Raw genomic sequence first — 22521 nt, forward strand, 5'->3', positions numbered from 1 at the left:
GTGCATTACAAACAATGGAGTTACTTGGACAGGTAGAAGATCACGACTGTGGCCGGGGAAGAAAACTTGGGAACCAAATATGGTGGCTCTGGCTTTTCCAAAACTACTGAAGGACATTTCTGCACAACCAGAACCAGGTCTGTGGGCTGACAATTACGAGCAGTTTGTCGTGGGCCAAGAGACTCAGTTTGCATAAGTTCAAGAAGCTGATGTGGCCATTCGGCCCATCAAGTCTACTCTGCCATTTCAAAGATGGCTGATCCATCTTTCCCCCATTCTCCTGCCTTCTCCCCACATCCCCTGACACCAGTACAAATTAAGAACCATTCAATCTCCACCGTTAAAATGTCCATTGACGGACTCCACAGCCTTCTGAATTCCACAGATTCACCACCCTCTGCCGAAAGGGATTCCTCATTTCTAAAGGTACGTCCCTTTTATTCTGAGCCTATGGTCTCTGGTCCTGTGCTGAGAAACTATACTCTGCACTGATATCTTTCTCTTTGCACCACTGGTTGTACTTGTGCACGGCTTGCTTGTGTTCATGTACAGTATTATCTGATTTGGTTGGTGAGCATGCAAACATAAGCTTTTCACTGTATCTCGATACATGTGACAATAAAAACCAATCCACGATACAGATACTGAAAGCCTATAAAAATATAACGTTTTGAATTACCAGCGAGCTTCGTTTGTTGGCTACACTTCTCCGCAGGGTACTGAGGAACACGAGGGCCGACTTAGCAGACGACAGAGTCAATAACTTTTTGTGAACGCCTTGTTCTGAGAGAGAAAATGGCAGAGATTTTATACATAACGTGTCAGGCATAGTGTCATTTAGGAGTTAAGGGGACGCTGGAAATAGAAACATAGAAAACAGGTGCAGGAGTGGGCCATTCGGCCCTTCGAGCCAGCACCGCCATTCAATATGATCATGGCTGATCATCCAAAATCAGTATCCCGTCCCTGGTTTCTCCCCATATCCCTTGATTCCGTTAGCCCCAAGATCTAAATCTAATTCTCACTTGAAAACACCCAGTGCATTGGCCTCCACTGCCTTCTGTGGCAGTGAATTCCACAGATTCACAACTCTCTGGGTGAAGAAGTCTTTCCTCATCTCAGTCCTAAATAGCCTACCCCCTTATTCTTAAACTGTGACCCCTGGTTCTGGACTCCCCCGACATCGGGAACATTTTTCCTGCATCTAGCCTGTCCATTCCCTTAAGAATTTTACATGTTTCTATAAGATCCCCTCTCATCCTTGTAAATTCCAGTGAATACAAGCCCAGTCGACCCATTCTTTCATCATATGTCAGTCCCGCCATCCCGGGAATTAACCTGGTGAACCTGCGCTGCACTCCCTCAATAGGAAGAATGTCCTTCCTCAAATTAGGTGACCAATTCTGCGTGAAACCCACCTGGGGACAAGGTCTTGAAGAACTCATTGAACTGGGCCAGGTACATGACCATGCCGAGCTTGTCGGGACGGCTGAGTGAGGCCATCTCTCTCCCGGTCATTATCGGGGAGATCCCAAACTGATTTTCGGCAATGTTGAAGGCCAGCTCGTTGTTTTCCGCCACAGATTCTTCCTTCAAACTCTCAAAGTCACTGCAGATAAGGAAGACAGTTCAGTTCACACTGAATGGTAGCACTGTGTAGAAAGGAACTGCAGATGCTGGTTTATACCGAAGAGAGGGAGAGACACCAAAATGCTGGAGTAAGCTTCCCTGGAGAAAAAAGGATGGGTGACATCTCGGGTCGGGACCTTTCTTCAGGCGGAAAGAAGTTCAGGAGGGAACTAGAGGTAAGAAGAGACCAGAGCAGAGCAAGACCAGCAACAGATGACCAAAGAAGGTCAGAACCCATAATGGTCCATTGTTGGCTGGAGAAGAGGTGATATCGAAGGGGTACAGGGAAGCAAACAGTGGAACTAGAAGGATGACTATGCTGGTGGAGGAGGGGGGGAGGGAGGGAATGCAGGGGCGACTTGATATCAGAGAAATCAACAGTCATACCGCTGGGTTGCAAGCTGCCCAAGCGAAATATGAGATGCTGTTCCTCCAATTTGGATTTGGTCTCACCCTGACAGTGGAGGAGGCCCAGGGCATTCATTTTCATTCTATCGTTTTATTTCGTACATGTTAAAAGAAATCAATTTTTTTTTTAAACAGAAGAAATACAAAGAATTTCATCCATTACTTAACGTCTTTACATGTGCGGAAAGGAGTAGGAAGAAGTGTGAACTTATTTAATCCCACCCCCATTCCCTAATCAATATTTATCATGTATTATCTATAATAACTAATACCTAAAATACATATATAACTACACATATACCCACTCACCCCTACAATCATATGAATATACCTATTTACACAATAATGTCTATATTAACTACATCTGATATATATACATACATTAGGCCAATCAAATATACACATATACCCGACCATTTACATACAAAATATAAATACAAATATAGTCACCCACCCGTATAATAAGTCAGATATTAATACAAAAATACTCATACACCCTTATTTGTTCATATAGATATACTTATTTAAATAATGATGTGTTATTATATGTAGACCCCTGGTGACTGTTAATCCCCCTTCTCACTGTACCTAGAAAAAAATCATGTGTTTATATTTGTTTTTAAACTGGATGATGTTTGAACATTGTTTTAATTCCGCATTCATTCTGTTCCGTAGCTTTACTCCACTGATTGATATAGAAAATCTTTTCATTGTTGTTCGAGTATTGCGAATCTTGAAATTTAATGTTCCCCTTAAATTATACCCCCCCCCCCCCCATCTCTTTCATAAAACATTTCCTGTAAGTTACTTGGTAGCAAATTGTTTCTCACTTTGTACATGAATTCCTGTGGGAATGGGAAGGGGAGTTAAAATGTTTAGCAACCGGGAGATCGCGTAGGCCAAGGCGGACTGAGTGCAAGTGTTCATCGATCTCGCAGAGATATAGAAGCCCCACACCGGGAACAATGGATACAGTAAATTAGGTTGGAGGAGGTGCAAGCGAAACAGAGATGTAATGCCGAGGCTCTATAAGGCGCAGGTCAGGCCACATTTGGAGTACTGTGAGCAAAGTTGAGCCCCATATCTGAGGAAGGATGTACTGACTCTGGAGAGGCTCCAGAGGAGGTCTACGAGAATGATTCCAGGAACGAGTGGGTTAGCATATGAGCGTTTGTCGGTACTGGGCCTGTACTCGCTGGAGTTGAAGGGGGACCTCATCGAAACTTACAGAATAATGAAAGGCATGGATAGAGTGGATGCGAAAAGGATGTTTCCACTGGTGGGAGAGTCTAGGACCAGAGGTCACAGCCTCAGAATTAAAGGGCGCTCTTTTAGAAAGGAGGTGAGAAGGGACTTCTTTAGTCAGAGGGTAGTTAATCTGTGCAACCCATTGCCACAGAGGGCTGTGGAGGCCAAGTCAGTGGATATTTTTAAGGCAGAGAAAGACAAATTATTGAATAGAACGGGATATGGAGAGAAGACAGGAAATTGGGATTGGGAGGCAGAGATCAGCCATGATTGAACGGCGGAGTGGACTCGATGGGCCGAATGGCCTATTTCTACTCCTATAACTTGTGAGCGTGAACTCTGCCTAACCTGAAAGGAGTCGAGGTCCCTGGGGAGAGTCGAGGGAGGTGGTTTAGGGACAGGTTGTTGCATCTCCTGCGGTTGCAGAGGGGAAAGTGCCTGGGGAGGGGGTGGTTTGGGTGGGAAGGGGTGAGTGAACCAGGCAGTTGCCGAGAGAACGATAATACTATCCCCCTTTGACCATTTGAGATAACTATTGCCTGGAAGCTTCTCTTCACCATTTTTGGTGCTAATTGGAAGTTAACTGGTAAGAAGCGCAAGGGCGGCACGGTGGCGCAGCGGCAGAGTTGCTGCCTTACAGCGAATGCAGCGCCGGAGACTCAGGTTCGATCCTGACTACGGGCGCCGTCTGTACGGAGTTTGTACGTTCTCCCCGTGACCTGCGTGGGTTTTCTCCGAGATCTTCGGTTTCCTCCCACACTCCAAAGACGTACAGGTTTGTAGGTTAATTGGCTGGGCAAATGTTAAAAAAAATAATAAAAATCGTCCTTAGTGGGTGTAGGATAGTGTTAGTGTGCGGGGATCGCTGGGCGGCGCGGACCCGGTGGGCCGAAGGGCCTGTTTCTGCACTGTGTCTCTAAATCTAAATCTAAAGATGATGGTGTGGCCAATACGATCAGTACAAATGAGTTAAATAGGCAACTGGTAAAAATAAAATTAGGTTACTTTCACAAATGATTAAACAATGTTCGTAGCAAATTAGGTGTCCCCTAAAGAATCATGAAATTAGCTAAAATGGGTCATAACACAAAGTAATTCATTAGGTCAGGCAGCGTCTGTGGAGGGAATGGATAGGCAATGTTTCGGGTCGGGACCCTTCTTCGGGGATGATCGCAGTGGGGGGGGGGGGGAAGGGAAAGCTGGAAAAGAAAGGTGGGGGTGGGACAAAGCTCGTAAGTGATAGGTGGATATAGGTGAGAGGGGTGGGATTTGCAAATGGGGGGGAGTAAGTGACAAAAGCCATGGATGAAGTGAAGGCAAAAGAGTGTCAGATAAGGAGGGAAGAGGCGTGAGAAGTTAATGACCACTATGCCCTACACCAAATGTACAGAAATGAATCACAACAACAAGAGGGATCTTGGATCCCAAGTCCACACCTCCCCGAAAGTGACAATTTCAGAATTTAAAGGACGTTCTTTTAGGAAGGAGATGAGGAGAAATTTCTTTAGTCAGAGGGTGGTGAATCTGTGGAATTCTTTGCCGCAGAAGGCTGTGGAGGCCACCACGTCAGTGGATATTTTTAAGGCAGAGACAGATAGATAGATTCTTGATTAGTACGGGTGTCAGAGGTTATCGGGAGAAGGCGGGAGAGTGGGGTTAGGAGGGAGAGATAGGTCAGCCGTGATTGAATGGCGGAGTAGACTTGATGGGCCGAATGGCCTAATTCTACTCCTAACCCTTACGACCGCGTGACAGCACACGTAAATAGAAAAGTAGAGAAGGCGTATGGGATGCGTGGCTTCGTCAGTATTGAATACAAGAGTCAGGAAGGCACATTATAAATCTTTGGTGGGACCACATTTGGAATATTGTGTCCTGTTCCCGTTGCCCCATTACGGGAAGGATTGGGAGGTTTATGAGAGGGTGCAAAAGAGGTTTTGCCAGGATACTGCCTGGATTAGAGAGTATTGGCCACAAGGAGAGGGTGGATCGTTTTCTCTGGAGCGTCAGAGGCCGAGCAAGGGTCTGAGAGCAGTTTATTAAGCTATGGGCCATAGATAAGGTAGACAGGCAGACTCAGGGTGGAAATGCCAAAGACTGGAAGGTACAGCTATGGGTTTAAGGTGAAAGGGGGAAGTTCAAAGGATATGTTGACGCAGGGCAAGTTTGTTTTTGGAATGCAGAGACCGGTGGATACATGGGACGCATCGCCAGGAGTGGTGGCGGGACAGATACGATAGTGGTGTTTAAGAGGCTTTTAGACAGGCACATGGAACGCAGGGTAAGAAGGGGTATGGATCACACGCAGGCAATGGAGATTAGTTTAACTTGACTACATGTTAAGGACAGACAGTGTGGGGCGAAGGGCCTGTTTCTCTGCTGTACCGTTCCATGTTTGTGATCATGAGTCAGGCAGGTCATGGAGACTCAACACATCGTTATGAACGCTTGTACCCAGAAGCATTCACTGGGTGGCAAGAAGTTCTAACAAAAAGCCCAAACTCGGTTCAGACAGCACCCGTAATGAGGATGGAAGCCGGGTCTCTGGTGCTGGAAGGCGGCAACTCTACCGCTGCCATCACCAAATGCTGGGCTAACTCAGCGGGTCAGGCAGCATCTAGGAGAGAGGGAGTGGGTGACGTTTCGGGTCGAGACCCTTCTTCAGACCCGAAACGTCACCCATTCCCTCCCTCCTAGATGCTGCCTGACCTGCTGAGATAGACAGTAGACAATAGGCGCAGGAGTAGGCCATTCGACCCTTCGAGCCAGCACCGCCATTCAACGCGATCATTCTCAATCAGTACCCCGTTCCTGCCTTCTCCCCATACCCCCTGACTCCGCTATCCTTAAGAGCTCTATCTGGCTCTCTCTTGAATGCATTCGGAGAATTGGCCTCCACTGCCTTGTGAGTTACTCCAGCACTTTGTGATGCCTTTGATATGTTGCAGCATCTGCAGTTATTTTCCAACTCTACCGCTGCGGCCACCTTGTTACTGTTATTGCCAATAATAACTTGTTGGAACTCACATCAGGTCAGGGCGAAAGTGATGAACGAGCGCACACAGAGCCAGGCCGCTCTTCCAAGATGTCGTCAAGTCAACCACGGTCACGTTCTTGTACCCGTCCGTGTGGATTTGCAGCCAATTGAGGAGCTCCTCGTATCCCGTGACGGAATCTGCACGAGGGGGGCGGTAGAAAGAAACATTCAGCTGGAGGTCAGGGGACGAGGCGGCACACTTATAACGCAAAGCATCCGCAAAGTAACGTGACGTGACCACCGCCAACGGAACCAACTATCACTAAGCGCTGGAGCAACTCAGCAGGTGATGTTTGTTTCGGTTCGGGACCTTTGTTCAGACTCGAGTCTGAAGAAATGGCCCCGACCCCCCCTTCCATGGACTCCATCTACACCTCACGCTGCCTCGGCAAGGCCAGCAACATAATCAAGGACCAGTCGCACCCCGGCCACTCCCTCTTCTCCCCTCTCCCATCGGGCAAAAGGTGCAGAAGTGTGAAAACGCACACCTCCAGATTCAGGGACAATTTCTTCCCAGCTGTTATCGGGCAACTGAACCATCCTACCACAACTAGAGGGCAGTCCTGCAATACTATCTACCTCTTTAGTGACACTCAGATTATCCTTGATCGGACTTTGCTGGCTTTACCTTGCACTAAATGTCATTCCCTTATCACGTATCTGTAAACTGTCAAAGGCTCGATTGTAATCATGTACTGTCTTTCTGCTGATTGGATAGCCTGAAACAAAAGCTTTTCACTGTACCTCGGTACACGTGACAATAAACTCAACTGAAACGTCACCCGCCCATCTTGCTCAGGGATGCTGCCCGACCTGCTGTGCCACTCATATATTGGACATACAATAGACAATAGGTGCAGGAGGAGGCCATTTGGCCCTTCGAGCCAGCACCGCCATTCAATGTGATCATGGCTGATCATTCTCAATCAGTACCCCGTTCCTGCCTTCTCCCCATACCCCCTGACTCCGCTATCCTTAAGAGCTCTATCTAGCTCTACTATGTCTTTCGATGTCTTACCATTTCGAAGCATCTTCCCCTTTGTCTGAGTGTTGTTGTCCTCCACTTCTGTGGTTTGCCCCGTATCATATAGATGTTGCACCTGAGATGAAGGGGATGAGATAAAGTCAGCACACAGAGTCTCTGACTGTTCCACGGCAAAACGGGAAACTGAAGTGGAAAATCTTCCTTCACACAGGATTCTGAGACTCAGAAGATCCTGTGGAGTCACTATTGATTAAAGTGTGTTTAACGAGAGTTGCTGCCGTACAGCACCAGAGACCCAGGTTCAATCCTGACCTCAGATCCTAACTGTACAAAGTTTGAACGTTCTCCCCGTGACCGTGTGGGTTTTCTCTGGGTGCTCTGGTTTCCTCCCACATTCCAAAGGCGTGCAGGTTTGTAGGTTAATTGGCTTCTGCAAATTGTCCCTAGTGTGTAGTATAGAACTAATGCAGGGGGCGATTGTTGGTCGGCATGGACTCAGTGGTTGGAAGAGCCTATTTCCACGCTGTATCTCCGAACTAAACAAGTACGATTAGCAAATAAAGAACTGCCTCTGGAAACAAAATGGTGGAGGAAACTTGATGTCACATCTTATAGCGACTGCCATTGGTGGAGCGGGAGCACGTGGCCACTGGCTGGGTGAGGTCACGTAGGGGGCGGGGCGGTGACGTCACCCTTTCTCCCTTCTTTGGGAGTGAGGAAGTTGGCAACCCTACTCCAGACCCAGGCCCTAATCCGGCAGAACCTGATGAAAACTACCTCCTGGAACCAAGTTCACTTTGAGGCTGGAAAAACCCTGTCTAAAACCAAGGGACTTCTCCGCCAAAATTAACCCAAAGGCCTTCTGCACTAAAGAGTCCCAAGGTGTCCTTCACACTAACGTTTTACCGAGAAATCAGATCTGACATTTGTTTCGTTTTAGTTTTATAGATACAGTACGGAAACTGTAACTGTATCGCTGGTCAGCACGGACTCGGTGGCCCTTTGGCCCACCGAGTCCGTGCTGACCAGCGATCCCCGCACATTAACACTATCCGACACCCACTCGGGACAAATGTACATTTACGCCAAGCCAGTTAGCCGTTAAACCTGTCATGTCTGTGGAGCGTGGGAGGAAACCGCAGCTTCCGAAGAAAAGCCACGCGGTCACGGGGAGAACGTACAAACCCCGTACAGGCAGCACCCGTGGTCAGGATCGAACCCTGGCGCTGTAAGGCAGCAACTCGACTGCCGTGCCACCGAACCGCCCCGCTTTGCAAAGATGCAATGTGAGTTTTATTCGCTGAAGCGTCCTAAATAGATAAATGTGGCTTCACCACTACCTTGGGTGGGGCGTCTTCTTCCAAGTCACAGTAAGTTACCGTCTGCATTAATCAACCGAGGTGAACAAACAGACACTCCCAAATGTCACACATTTTCTCGCAACTAACAAGATTTACAAGGACGTTGCCAGGACCTGAGGCCCTGAGCTACAGGGAGTGAGGTTGGGCAGGCTGGGACTGTTTTAGATTTTTAGATTTTTTTTTTAGATTTAGAGATACAGCGCAGAAACAGGCCCTTCGGCCCACCGGGTCCGCGCCGCCCAGCGATCCCCGCACATTAACACTATCCTACACACACTAGGGACAATTTTTACATTTGCCCAGCCAATTAACCTACAAACCTGTACGTCTTTGGAGTGTGGGAAGAAACCGAAGATCTCGGAGAAAACCCACGCAGGTCACGGGGAGAACGTACAAACTCCGTACAGACGGCGCCCGTAGTCAGGATCGAACCTGAGTCTCCGGCGCTGCATTCGCTGTAAGGCAGCAACTCTACCGCTGCGCCACCGTGCCGCTCTGTTCCTTGCAGTGCATTAGGTTGAGGGGTTATCTTATCAAGGTGTATAAAATAATGAGAGGAATAAGTTTAAGGTGGGGGGGGGAAGATTTAATGGGGAACCTCAGCAGTAGCTTTTTCACACAAAAGTATGGAACAAGCTGCCGGAGGAGGTAGTTGAGGCAGACACTATTACTAACTTTTAAGAAACATTTTGACAGGTACATGGATAGAATAGATTTAGAGGGATATGGGTCAAATGCAGGCAGGTGGGACCAGTGTAGATGGGCCATGTTGGTCGGCGAGGGCAAGTTGGGCCAAAGGGCCTCTTTCCACGCTGTGAGACTCCGTGAGATTAGGGTGAATAGCAGGGTACCCTGCTATTTACCCAGGGTAAGGGAATCACGAATCAGAAGATATAGATTGAAGATGAGAGGGGCAAGATTTACTAGGAACTTGAAGGGCAACGTTTTCCACTCTAGAGGGTGGTGGGTACATGGAATGAGCTGCCAAAGGAGATAGTTGAGGCAGGTACCATGGCAGCATTAAAAAGACACTTGGACAGGTATACCGATAGGAAAGGTTTGGAGGGATATGGGCCAAACGTTGGCCTCGCTTAGATGGGGAGTCTTAGTCAGCATGGGCAGGTTGGGCCGAAGGGCCTGCTTTCATGTTGTTTGACTCCTTGACTCTGTTCAGTCACTGTGAGCTTTACCACAGAGTATGCTGACACACACTTACCTGGTGAGGCTTGAAGTAGCTGAGGTTAAGATGGCGGTATCGAGTGAGTGGGTCAATGCTGTATTGACTGATCTTCTTGCTTGTGTTGTCAGGAGTAGTCTGAGACAGCAGTTGGTAGATACTTTCCCTGAATGTTCAACACAAAAGGAGGATAAGGGACAATGAAGACAAGAGGCTAACCAATAGCTTTGTTTGATAACGTTTGAAAAACAAGACAAAATCTTGCTTTGAACAAGAGTCAGAGCTATCAATGGGCCGAAGTGCATTCAGAGCAATCCAGCTCCTGCTGGACTGTGATACAATAGACAATAGGTGCAGGAGGAGGCCATTCGGCCCTTCGAGCCAGCACCGCCATTCAATGTGATCATGGCTGATCATTCTCAATCAGTACCCCGTTCCTGCCTTCTCCCCATACCCCCTGACTCCGCTATCCTTAAGAGCTCTATCCAGCTCTCTCTTGAATGCATTCAGAGAATTGGCCTCCGCTGCCTTCTGAGGCAGAGAATTCCACAGATTCACAACTCTCTGACTGAAAAAGTTTTTCCTCATCTCAGGTCTAAATGGCCTACCCCTTATTCTTAAACTGTGGCCCTTTGTTCTGGACTCCCCCAACATTGGGAACATGTTTCCTGCCTCTAACGTGTCCAACCCCTTAATAATCCGGACTTGAGCTGAGAAATCATCTCTCATTCGCATTCACAAGGTTGCCTCCAGCTGTCTGAAAGCTCCACGTTGAATCTTTTTAATCTACGGCACCGACCATCAAACTGCCATTTGTAGGTGTGAACGGACCAAGTAAACGTGACGTGCATAAAACTATCTCTTATCAAGCCTCGTGTAGGAAAATAACCGCAGATGCTGGTTGTTGTTGTTTGTCCTTCGGGTTCGAAGATGACCATGACTTCACTTTCAGTTGGAGGATTGGTGACTGTGGGTCCGGAAGTATAAGAAAATAACTGCAGATGCTGGTACAAATCGAAGGTATTTATTCACAAAATGCTGGAGTAACTCAGCAGGTCAGGCAGCATCTCGGGAGAGAAGGAATGGGTGACGTTTCGGGTCGAGACCCTTCTTCAGACTGATGTCAGGGGGGGCGGGACAAAGGAAGGATATAGATGGAGATAGGAAGGCAGAGGGAGATCTGGGAAGGGGGAGGGGAAGAGAGGGACAGAGGGACTATCTAAAGTTGGAGAAGTCGATGTTCATACCACCGGGCTGCAAGCTGCCCAGGCGAAATATGAGGTGCTGTTCCTCCAATTTCCGGTGGGCCTCACTATGGCACTGGAGGAGGCCCATGACAGAAAGGTCAGACTGGGAATGGGAGGGGGAGTTGAAGTGCTCAGCCACCGGGAGATCAGACACCGGGGTCCGGAAGTGACTGGTGAGGCCAATCCGGAAGGCATGCCCACACGTAGGACATGTGGATGGGTGCTGCAGTGGAAGTGGAGGTAGCCCGGGCCTTGCGAGCGGTGCGTTTCCTCTGGTCCTCCGCAGTGCGTCTGTTCTCTGCTGCACGGGCTCCTGTGGTGAGCTTGCTACGCCAGGTTGCTGGTACAAATCGAAGGTATCACAAAATGCTGGAGTAACTCAGCGGGACAGGCAGCACCTCAGGAGAGAAGGAATGGGTGACGTTTCGGGTCTCTCGGAGAGAGAAGGAATGGGTGACGTTTCGAGAGACCCGAAACGTCAACCATTCCTTCTCTCCTGAGATGCTCTCCTGACCCGTTGTGTTACTCCAGCATTTTGTGATTCCATCTTATCATACTTCAATCACTAAAGCCAAATTTGTTAATACAACCAGCTACAATACGGTCTCCTTTTGTAATATTGCAAGTAGAGGCAATTTACTCAGAAGCTCTGTGACTTTTTTTAAATTCTCACATTCAAAATGCAAAACTTAAAATTGCAAAGCAACGTTTATAAATATTTCCATTTTTTTAAATGTTAAAAAAAATTGTCATAAATATTTATTGTTTTTATCTATGTGTTTATATATTTGTTCCAAAAAAAATTGCCTAAAGTTATCACAGTTATAAATAAATTATGTGTTGGAGTGCTTATTTGGAGTCTTTGCCCTCTCTCGAAATTCCTTGGTTTTTACAAGTCTGAACAGTACATTCAGGAAACAGGATAATCTGGAAGGCCAAAGGATTAGACACCACTTGTAATCATTCGTCTCTTTACTCTGAAATGCTTTCTGCGTATGCCTAAAAGCATTGCATTTCTACAACTATTTTTGGAACCTTAGGTCTCTTGGAACCTTAGAATATTCTTGCTATTGAGGGCGTGCAGCGTAGGTTTACTAAGTTAAGTCCCGGAATGGCGGGACTGTCATATGCTGAAAGACTGGAGCGACTAGGCTTGTATACACTGGAATTTAGAAGAATGAGAGGGGATCTTATCGAAACATGGAAGATTATTAAGGGGTTGGACACGTTAGAGGCAGGAAACGTTCCCAATGTTGGGGGAGTCCAGAACCAGGGGCCACAGTTTAAGAATAAGAGGTAGGCCATTTAGAACGGAGATGAATGGTGGTGCTGGCTCGAAGGGCCGAATGGCCTACTCCTGCACCTATTGTCTATTGTCAAAGTTCTTTCGACTTTAGAGATACAGCGTGGAAACAGGCCCATCGGCCCATGGAGTCGGCGCCGACCAGCGATCCCCACACATTAACACTACCCTACACCCACTCGGGACAATTTTACATCTATACCAAGCCAATTAACCTACCAAACCTGTATGCCTTTGGGGTGTGGTCCTTGGTATCATGTCTGGCACAAACATTGTGGGCCGAAGGGCCTGTTGCTGTGCTGTACGGTTCCATGTTTGATGTTCCATCAGCCTTGTCTATGCGGCTACATCAGCTTTATTTATTCGACTTGCATTCAGTAAAATAAGCAGACACAGTCTAAACTCCGAGTCCAGGAAATGGAGTGAACAGTCAAGAAGCTGAACAGCAGTGTGTGTGAATATATTGTCCCTGGCGTGTGCAGGACCGTGCTAGTGCGTGGGGATCGCCGGTCCGCGGGGACCTGGTGAGGGTGGCGAGGTGGCGCAGCGGTAGAGTTGCTGCCTTACAGCGCGTGCAGCGTCGGGGACCTGGGTTCGATCCCGACTATGGGCGCTTGTCTGCACGGAGTCTGTTCGTTCTCCCCATTACCGCGTGGGTTTTCTCCGAGATCTTTGGTTTCAGTTTTAGAGATACAGAGATACAGCGCTGAAACAGGCCCTTCGGCCCACCGGGTCCGTGCCGACCAGCGAAACCCGCACATTAACGCTATTCTACACCCACTAGGGACAATTTTTACATTTACCCAGCCGCCAATTAACCTGCAACCCTTGTACGTCTTTGGAGTGTGGGAGGAAACCGAAGATCTCGGAGAAAACCCACGCAGGTCACGGGGAGAACGTACAAACTCCGTACAGACAGCACCCGTAGTCGGGATCGAACTCGGGTCTCAGGCGCTGCAAACGCTGTAAGGCAGCAACTCTACCGCCGCGCCACCGTGATCGAACTCTGGTTTCCTCCCACACTCCAAAGACGTACAGGTTTGTAGGTTAATTGGCTTGGGTTTGTATACTTGGTGTAAGTGTAAATTGTCCCTGGTGTGTGTAGGCTTGTGTTAATGTGTGGGGTTTGCCGGCCGGTGTGGACTCGCTGGGCTGAAGGGCCTGTTTCCACGCTGCATCTCAAAACGAAAAGTAAATTCCAGTCTCACCTCTCGGCCAGGATCTCCACGGGGGCAATGCCTTTACTCCACTTCCTCACGGACCACGCGGCATCGAAGGCTGCCAGGAACCCACGCGCGATCCCAGTGCCCAGAGGCCAGAAGGGCTGAAAATAACATGGTGTTTGTGGGGGGAAAAGTGGGTATTTAGTCACTTACATGAGGAAAGTTCCGAACATGACATAACAAGCTAAAGTTGTTTGGTTTAGTTTAGTTTTAGGGATACAGCGTGGAAACTAGCCCTTCGGCCCACCGGGTCCACGCCGACCAGCGATCCCCGCACACTAACTCTGTCCTACACACACTAGGGACAATTTTACCAAAACCAATGAACCTACAAAACCGTTTGACTTGAGTGTGGGAGGAAACCAGAGTTCCCAGAGAAAACCCAGGGAGAAAGTATAAATTCCATACAGACAGCAGCTGTGGTCACGATCAAACCCAGGTCTATGGCGCAGTAAAGCAGCAACTCTCCTGCTGTACCACCCTTTAGCTCTTCAGGAGCACAGTTTACACCTTCTCTCTGTGACTGTGTGGGTTTTCTCTGGGTGCTCCGGTTTCTTTGTGTTTTGTTTTGTGTTGTGTTGGTTGTGACTGTGTGTGAAATTGTTTATTTTTATTGCTCTTATTGTTGGGCCGTGGGTAATCTTTCATTTCACTGCACATTTATGTGTGTGTGTGACAAATAAACTGGACTATTGACTATTCTAAAGACGTACATGTTTGTAGGTTAATTGGTTCCCGTAAAATTCTTCAGATCCGTTAAAAGAAGGGTTCCGACCCAAAACATCACCCACCCTTTTCCTCCAGAGATGCTATGCTGCCTGACCCACTGAGTCACTAACAGTCACATTTTGAACGAGGAATAAAAGCAGTAGAAATTGTAAAAACACCCGGCGGCTCAGAGGGAATTAAACGTGCCATCTCCAAGTTTGCAGATGACACTAAGCCGGGTGGCAGTGTGAGCTGCAATGCTATGAGGTTGCAGGGTGACTTGGACAGGTTGGGTGAGTGGGCGGATGCATGGCAGATGCAGTATAATGTGGATAAATGTGAGGTTCTCCACTTTGGTGGCAGGAACAGGAAGGCAGATTACTATCTGAATGCTGTCAGGTTAGGAAAAGGGGTTCAAAGAGACCTGGGTGACAACAGTCACAGTCACTAAGCATGCAGGTACAGCAGGCAGTGAAGAAAGCTAATGGCATGTTGGCCATCATTGCGAGAGGAGTCGAGTATAGGAGCAAAGAGGTCCTACTGCACTTGTACAGGGCCCTGGTGAGACCACACCTGGAGTCTTGTGTGCAGTTTTGGTCTCCTAATTTGAGGAAGGACATTCTTGCTATTGATGGAGTGCAGCGTAGGTTCGCCAGGTTGATTCCCAGGAAGGTGGGAGTGACATATGAGGAAAGAATGGGTCAACTGGGCTTGTATTCACTCAAATTTACAAGGATGAGAGGGGATCTTATAGAAACATATAATATTCTTAAGGGATTGGACAGGCTAGATGCAGGAAAAATGTTCCCCATGTTGGGAGAGTCCAGAACCAGGGGTCACAGTGTAACAATAAGGCTGAGATGAGGAAAAAAGTTAGCACCCAGAAAGTTGTGAATCTGTGGAATTCTTTGCCACAGAAGACAGTGGAGGCCAAGTCACTGGAGGTTTTCAAGAAAGAGTTAGATTTAGCTCTTAGGGCTAACGGAATCAAAGGATATGGGGAGAAAGCAGGAACGGGGTACTGATTTTAGATGATCAGCCATGATCATATTGAATGGTGGTGCTGACTCGAAGGGCCGAATGGCCTACTCCTGCACCTATTTTCCATGTTTCTTCATGGAGGATGGCTTTATCCCAAAGGATGGGCTAATGTAAAAGTCTAGGCCAAACGCAATGGATGCTCCAAACCCCTTGCCCAACACTAAATCTCACCACGTGCGTTTAGCTTGGTTTAGTTTAGAGATACATCACGGAAACAGGCCCTTCGGCCCACCGAGTCCGCACCGACTAGCAATCCCCGCACACACACGCACACACAATTGGGGCAATTTTTACATTTATACCAAGCCAATTATCCCACAAACCTGTGCGTCTTTGGAGTGTGGGGGGAAACCGAAGAACTGGGAGAAAGGCCACGATGGGAAACGCTCACCTCCACCAGGCAGTCTCCCACCAGGGCCACCAGCAGCCGCCGGCCCTGCCGCTCCTTCACCAGGGCAGAGTTTTCGGACCTGAACATGCAGGTGAAGTCGAACATGGCCACGTCCGGCCTGTTCTGGTGATTGGTGGCAAACTCCAAGTTTGGCAGCTGGTTCTCGGTGCAGAAGTCGGCAGCTTCACGGGCGTAAAGCAGGAGATTGTCCGAGTTCACATTGCGGGCAGACAGCAGGGAGTCCGCGTCCTGCTTGTCCTGTCAAAGCACAACACACGGAAGAGGTTTCTATCAAACATTTAGCGTTCTTAACGTTTAAGAGAGGGCTGGCGCAGCGGTAGAGTTGCTGCCTTACAGCGCCAGAGACCCGGGTTCAATCCTGGCCACAGGGTGCTGTGTTTGTACCTTCTCCTGGTGACCTGCGTGGGTTTTCTCCGGGTGCTCCGGTTTCCTCCCACACTCCAAGGCCGTACAGGTTTGTATGTTAATTGGCTTCGGTAAAAATTGTAAATTGGCCCTGGTGCGTTGGTCGGCACGGACTTGGTGGGCCAAAGGGCCTGTTTCCACACTGTATCTCTAAACTAAACTAGGAAATCTAGGCCTTCTAGCTTTGTTTAGTTACACAGCGCGGAAACAGGCCCTTCGACCCACCGAGTCCATGCCGTCCAGTGATCCTACACACCAGGGACAACTTACAATTTTACCGAAGCCAATTATCCTACAAACCTGCATGTCTTTGGAGTGTGGGAGGAAACCGGAGCACCCGGAGAAGACCCACGCAGTCACAGGGAGAACGTGCAAACTCCGCACAGACAGCACATGTGATCAGGATCACTGGCGCTGTAAGACAGCAACTCTACCTCTGCGACACACTGTCGCCCTCATACCATGCGGTCTTATATCATGTTGGGTGCACTTTATAAACACTTTACCTCACGGATGACTCCGTACTTGAGAAGGCTCGTTTTTCTTGCAGTCATCACAAAGTAATGAGTATCGTCCTTGTAATACACAATGTTCTCCAGATCAATGCCTGTTTAACAAATATAAGATAAGTCAGGAATTTAATTGCCCCCTGCATTATACTGAGAGAAAGAGCTGTGGGGAGAGAGAGAGAGGTGGGGGGGGGGGGGGGGGAGGGCGGGGAGAGAGAGGCATCCCAACAAGGAACAATAAAATTCCTACTTGCAGCAGCATAAGATATTTAAACACAGTACTCTGTAAACACCATTATAAACAACAAAATGAAGTTCAGTTTATTAAAGAAACAAACAATGATAATGCAAAGACAAAACAGTGCCCCCCCCCCCCCCCCAGTCTAATACAGTTCAGAGCTTAGTTGGAAGTTGCAGTGTTTACTAGCCTGATGGCTGCAGGGAAGAGGCTGTTCCTGAACCTGGACGTTACAGTTTTCAGGCTCCTGTACCTTCTTCCCGATGGCAGGGGTGAGATGAGTGTGTGGCCAGGGTGGCAACCATCCCTCACCACTCTTTGGATGTTGTGGTCGGCAGAGGGATGGTTGCCAGCAGAGAGGATTGGGCAGTGGTTTCAGAGTGTTGGAGACTGTGGTTGGGAGCTTCGGTGTGTGTGGTCTGGGCGGAGAAGGAGTGGATGCAATTGGGGAAATTGATATTTGAGGGCAGCAGGATGAGATATTGTGGTTGCGAGAAGGCCGGCGATCTCCTGCTTGAAAGGACACAAGGGGTCATAAGGAACAGGAGCAGAATTTGGCCATTCGGCCCGTCAAGTCTACTCCGCCATTCAATCATGGCTGATCTATCTCTCCGTCCTAACCCCACTCTCCTGCTTTCCCCCATAAGACACCCTGATACAGATACGAATCAAGAATCTATCTCTGCCTTAAAGCTCATATATTTTCGTGGCCAACGAGACAGGAAACAGGGAATGACGTTATCCAGGCAGTAAGACATAGCTTTGTCGTGAATGAACAGCACAGGGTTGCGTAACTCCAGCACAAGATCAGACCTGCAGCAAAGTCTGACACAGAAAACCTACTGCAACAGTGGAGCTTGGCCTTGGGGTGATCACACCATGGTGTGAAGTGGAATATTTAATGGAGTCGCGATCGGTTTTAAGTGAGACAGGGAAGGGCAAGGCAGGTGCTTTGTTCAGTAAGGGGGCTTTCTCGAAGAGTTTAGTTTAGTTTAGAGATACAGAGCGGAAAACAGGCCCTTCGGCCCACCGAGTCCGTGCCGACCAACGATCGCCCCCGCACACTAACACTATCCTACGCACACGAGGGGCAATTTACAATCATGCTGAAGCCAATTAACCTACGAACCTGTACGTCTTTGGAGTGTGGGAGAAAACCAGAGCACCCGGAGAAACGTCACGCATGCATAGAGAGAACGTAGGCATTCCGTGCAGACAGCGCCCACAGCCAGGATTGAAACCGGGTGTCTGGTGCTGTCAGGCAGTGACCTTACTGCTGCACCACTGTGCCGCCAACTATGTTGTGGCACAGCTACATCTCATTTGAGTCAGCAGGTTGTGAGTTCAAGTCTTATGGAGTCATCGAGTCACACAGCGTGGAAACAGGCACCTTCTGCCCAAATTGCCCACACCGGCCAACATGCCCCCATCTACGCTATTCCCACCTGCCTGCGTTTGGCCCATATCCCTCTAAACCTGCCCTACCCACGTACCTGTCTACTTACTCCAGCACGCGACCCAAAATGGTTAGGTTGACACCTCGGATCAATGCTGAAGACGAGCCGTACTATTGGGAGTGTAATCTTACAGGTAGAGCATGGCGTCAAAGATCCATCTGCTTTTTAAACAAGACATTAAAGATTTCCCTGACCTGTTTCCCTGTGAAGCTGTTGGAAAAACTTCTGGTTGTAGAGGTAGGCGACTCCATTAATTTCTTGGACTTTCGCTTCTGCCGCGCTGTTCTTGTTAACAAAGTTGGCTGTGATTCCGATTGCCAGTTTCCCTCTCATTTCTTTCTTCTTAAATCCTGTGAATTGCATACACGGAGCGCATTGAGTCAGCGGGCATTAAGAAAGGTCAGGTCTCTTTATTGAGGCCCCCATGAGCATAAAACACCAAAGCAACGATAAATAACCATATTGTTGTTGTGGCCAACTCTTCCTTAGGACAAGGAGGCTTAGTCTCCACTCCAGAAATGTCATCGTAAAGTTGAGCATGTTTATTAGGCTGAACACCTTTGCCCAGTCCTCCTGGGCCTACGCGATCTCCCAGTTGCCAAACACTTTAACATCCCCTTCCCATTCCCACCCTGACCTTTCTGTCCTGGGCCACCTCCACTGTCAGAGTGAGGCCAAATACAAATTGGAGGAACAGCACCTCATATTTCGCTTGGGCAGCTTACACCCCAGCGATATGAGGATTGATCTCTCTAACTCCATGTAACCCTTGTTTTCCCCCTCTCTCCATCCCTCCCCCACCCTAGTTCTCTGATTAGTTCGACTGTCCCCCTTATTTAAATATTACTGATTGTATGCCTCGTTATCACCTTCCCCTCAGTCAAGAACTACCTCTTTATCACCTTCCTCTCAGTCAAGAACGACCACTCCACGTTTGCTTGAACATCGTCAGCTTTGATCTGTCCTTTTCACACCTTTCCCATCCATTAGTCTCCCTCTCCCCTGACTCAGTCTGAAGAAGGGTCTCGACCACCATTTCCTTCTCTCCAGAGATGCTGCCTCTCCCGCTGAGTTAGTCCAGCTTTAAATCTATATTAATTCATTCCTTCAATCTTCCTATCACTGGCCATGCCACCATTAATTGTCCATTTCTCAAATGCACATTCTGGTGGCAGGAATGAGGCTACAGTTTAAGAATAAGGGGTAGGCCATTTAGAACTGAGATGAGGAAAAACTTTTTCAGTCAGAGAGTTGTGAATCTGTGGAATTCTCTGCCTCAGAAGGCAGTGGAGGCCAATTCTCTGAATGCATTCAAGAGAGAGCTGGATAGAGCTCTTAAGGATAGCGGAGTCAGGGGGTTTGGGGAGAAGGCAGGAACGGGGTACTGATTGAGAATGATCAGCCATGATCACATTGAATGGCGGTGCTGGCTCGAAGGGCAGAATGGCCTCCTCCTGCACCTATTGTCTATTGTCATTCTGGTGGCAAGAATCAGCCAACCACATTGGTTGGAGTCCCACACTGACTAAACTAATGGCAGGTTTTGTATCATGGAGGACGTTGGTGAATCAAATGGATTTCCACCACAGTCCAGTGGTTTTGTTGTCACTTTTATGGGTGTTTTTTAGTTCAGATATACTCACTTCAACTCGAGACCCTCAACTAGCTCAAACTCATGGCTCAGGAAGAAGACCACAGGCCTCTGAATACTCCGAACGCCACCCGCGTTACCGAGGTGCCCACCCGAAAGTTCGTCAGTCGGCAGGAGCCGGCAACTTGCACTAAGGCTCGTCGGTCGGCGTAACCGGGAGGGAGGTGGGGAGATATCGGACATGAGGAGCAAGGGCCGGTGGGGGGGGGGGGGGGGGTGAATCGGGGTAATGCCTCCAGGGTCAGCTGCAGGAGGCGCCTCTGTGGGCACAAAGATGGCCGGGCGAGGAGAGGAGAGGAGAGGGACATCAGGTCGCGGGCACTGCTCCAGCACATCGAGCGCGCGGGCCGACCGGACTTTGGACTTTGAATAATGGCGTCAGAAATGGCGGTGCCTACATGTGTGATGCTTGCAAAGAGAATGTCACCGTACAGCTGCATTATAGAGCACCACGGAACCACTAAACACTAACCCAGTATTCAACCACAGGGCCATGCCATTATGGTCTTGGACCAGTGAACACTTACAGCCTCATACAAATGGTTATTCTCTCTAGAATTCACTTCTCATGAAATTTCAGCGCCTGCCCTCATAAGGCTAAACGAAGGTGGAATGCATCAAGCCTGACTTCCGAAGCTCACTCAACCAACAGGGAACATGCTTGGAGCAAAGCAGATACGTCTTTTCAGTTGCAATAAGAGGCGTGGTCTCTCTGCCTCACACCCTTTGAAACAGCCTTACCAAAGTTGTCTCACACTAGTGCTGCAATGGATAGTTCAGTTTAGTTTAGAGACACAGGCCCTTCGGCCCACCGAGTCCGAGCCGACCAGCGATCCCCAGCGGTACACTAGCACCATCCTACACACGCGCTAGGGAACAATTTACAATCTTTACCAAAGCCAATTAACCTGCAAACCCGTACGTCTTTGGAGTGTGGGAGGAAACCGGAGCGCCCGGAGAAAACCCACGCAGGTCACAGGGAGAACGTACAAGACAGACAGCACCCGTAGTCAGGATCGAACCCGGGGCTCTGGTGCTGTGAGGCAGCAACTCTACCGCTGCGCCACCGTGCCGCCCCATGGTCACAGAAAACACGTTATTCCACTTGTCTCATCCTGTTTTCAATCATTTCATTCAAGTGTCTATAATTTCCCAAGACACTGAACACAGTTAATTGGAGGATATAATTGCCCAGGGATTAGACAGTTGAACCCATTATTGTGCATGAATTGTGCAGAACACGTGTTTCATGCCTGTTTTGAAGTGTTTGTGCTCATTTCCAATCAAATGCCGACCACCAGGGACTTCCAGCCATGATTCACCTAAACGCAACTCATTTCTTCATCACATGAAGCACATAATAATATCATCACTGCTCACCAGTCCTCTCAATTATTTAAACAAGAGAGAGAAAGAGAGAGAGAGAGGGGGGGGTGGAGAGAGAGAATATGAGAGAGAGAGAGAGAGAGAGAGAGAGAGAGAGAGAGAGAGAGAGAGAGAGAGAGAGGGGGGGGGGTGGAGAGAGAGAATATGATAGAGAGAGAATATGAGAGAGAGAGAATATGAGAGAGAGAGAGAGAGAGAGAATATGAGAGAGAGAATCTGAGAGAGAGAATCTGTGAGAGAGAGAGAGAGAGAGAGAGAGAGAGAGAGAGAGAGAGAGAATGTGAGAGAGAGCGAGAGAGAATGTGAGAGAGAGAGAGAGAGAGAGAGAGAGAGAGAGAGAGAGAGAGAGAGAGAGAATGTGAGAGAGAGCGAGAGAGAATATGAGAGAGAGAATATGAGAGAGAGAGAGAGAGAGAGAGAGAGAGAGAGAGAGAGAGAGAGAGAGAGAGAGAGAGAGAGAGAGTGTGAGAGGGAGAGAGAGAGGACGTGTCACACCACATGGCCACGGATAGTTTAGTCATGCTCTCTGACTGATGTTGAGGCAGCTCCACATTCACTGTTATGCAAGCTTCCTGTGCATGAGTGCAACGCACACATCACACACACGAGTGAGTGCAGTGATCGTGGTATCCACACATGCATTGAACCGAAGAACGAACCCAAAAATAGATAGACAATCCTTCACAAAAGTGTTTGCACCTTATTTCTCACCTTCAGGAACATATTTGCCTCCTCCAGCAGAGACAAACACGTCAAACTGGTAGTCAGCCACGGGGTGGCCAGCGGGGAGAAGGTGAGCACGCCATCCTGTCCCTGGGAGATGGGGAAAAAAGGAATCACATCTTTATTAACGGACAAAGATCATCCTAGAGCAGTGTTTCATGAAGAATCACAACATTTGAGAATCATTTCGACAGGTACATGGATAGGAGAGGTTTAAGGTCATAAGGTTATAAGTAACCGGAGCAGAATTAGGCCATTCGGCCCATCAAGTAGACTCTGCCATTCAATCATCTCTCCTTCCAAACCCCATTCTCCTGCCTTCTCCCCATAACCCCTGACACCCGCACTAATCAAGAGGTTTAGAGGGATATTG

At 48.5% G+C, this 22521-nt stretch overlaps 1 protein-coding gene across 2 annotated transcripts in view; it reads right to left on the reverse strand.

Annotated features, from left to right (window-relative positions):
• LOC144605328 (F-actin-monooxygenase mical1-like) overlaps window positions 1–22521 on the reverse strand; it is a 92963-nt gene that overhangs the window by 45781 nt on the left and 24661 nt on the right. For both annotated transcript variants that reach the window (XM_078420456.1, XM_078420455.1), the window contains exons 6-15: window positions 22137–22238; window positions 18583–18738; window positions 16691–16791; window positions 15759–16016; window positions 13604–13719; window positions 9885–10011; window positions 7341–7422; window positions 6313–6460; window positions 1419–1609; window positions 680–783 (exon numbers count right to left, since the gene is read on the reverse strand). In XM_078420456.1, coding sequence (XP_078276582.1) covers window positions 680–783; window positions 1419–1609; window positions 6313–6460; window positions 7341–7422; window positions 9885–10011; window positions 13604–13719; window positions 15759–16016; window positions 16691–16791; window positions 18583–18738; window positions 22137–22238 — 1385 coding nt within the window. The remainder of the gene's footprint in view (window positions 1–679; window positions 784–1418; window positions 1610–6312; window positions 6461–7340; window positions 7423–9884; window positions 10012–13603; window positions 13720–15758; window positions 16017–16690; window positions 16792–18582; window positions 18739–22136; window positions 22239–22521) is intronic.

This window comes from Rhinoraja longicauda, chromosome 24 (genome assembly GCF_053455715.1).
Source record: "Rhinoraja longicauda isolate Sanriku21f chromosome 24, sRhiLon1.1, whole genome shotgun sequence".
Lineage (NCBI taxonomy): Eukaryota > Metazoa > Chordata > Chondrichthyes > Rajiformes > Arhynchobatidae > Rhinoraja > Rhinoraja longicauda.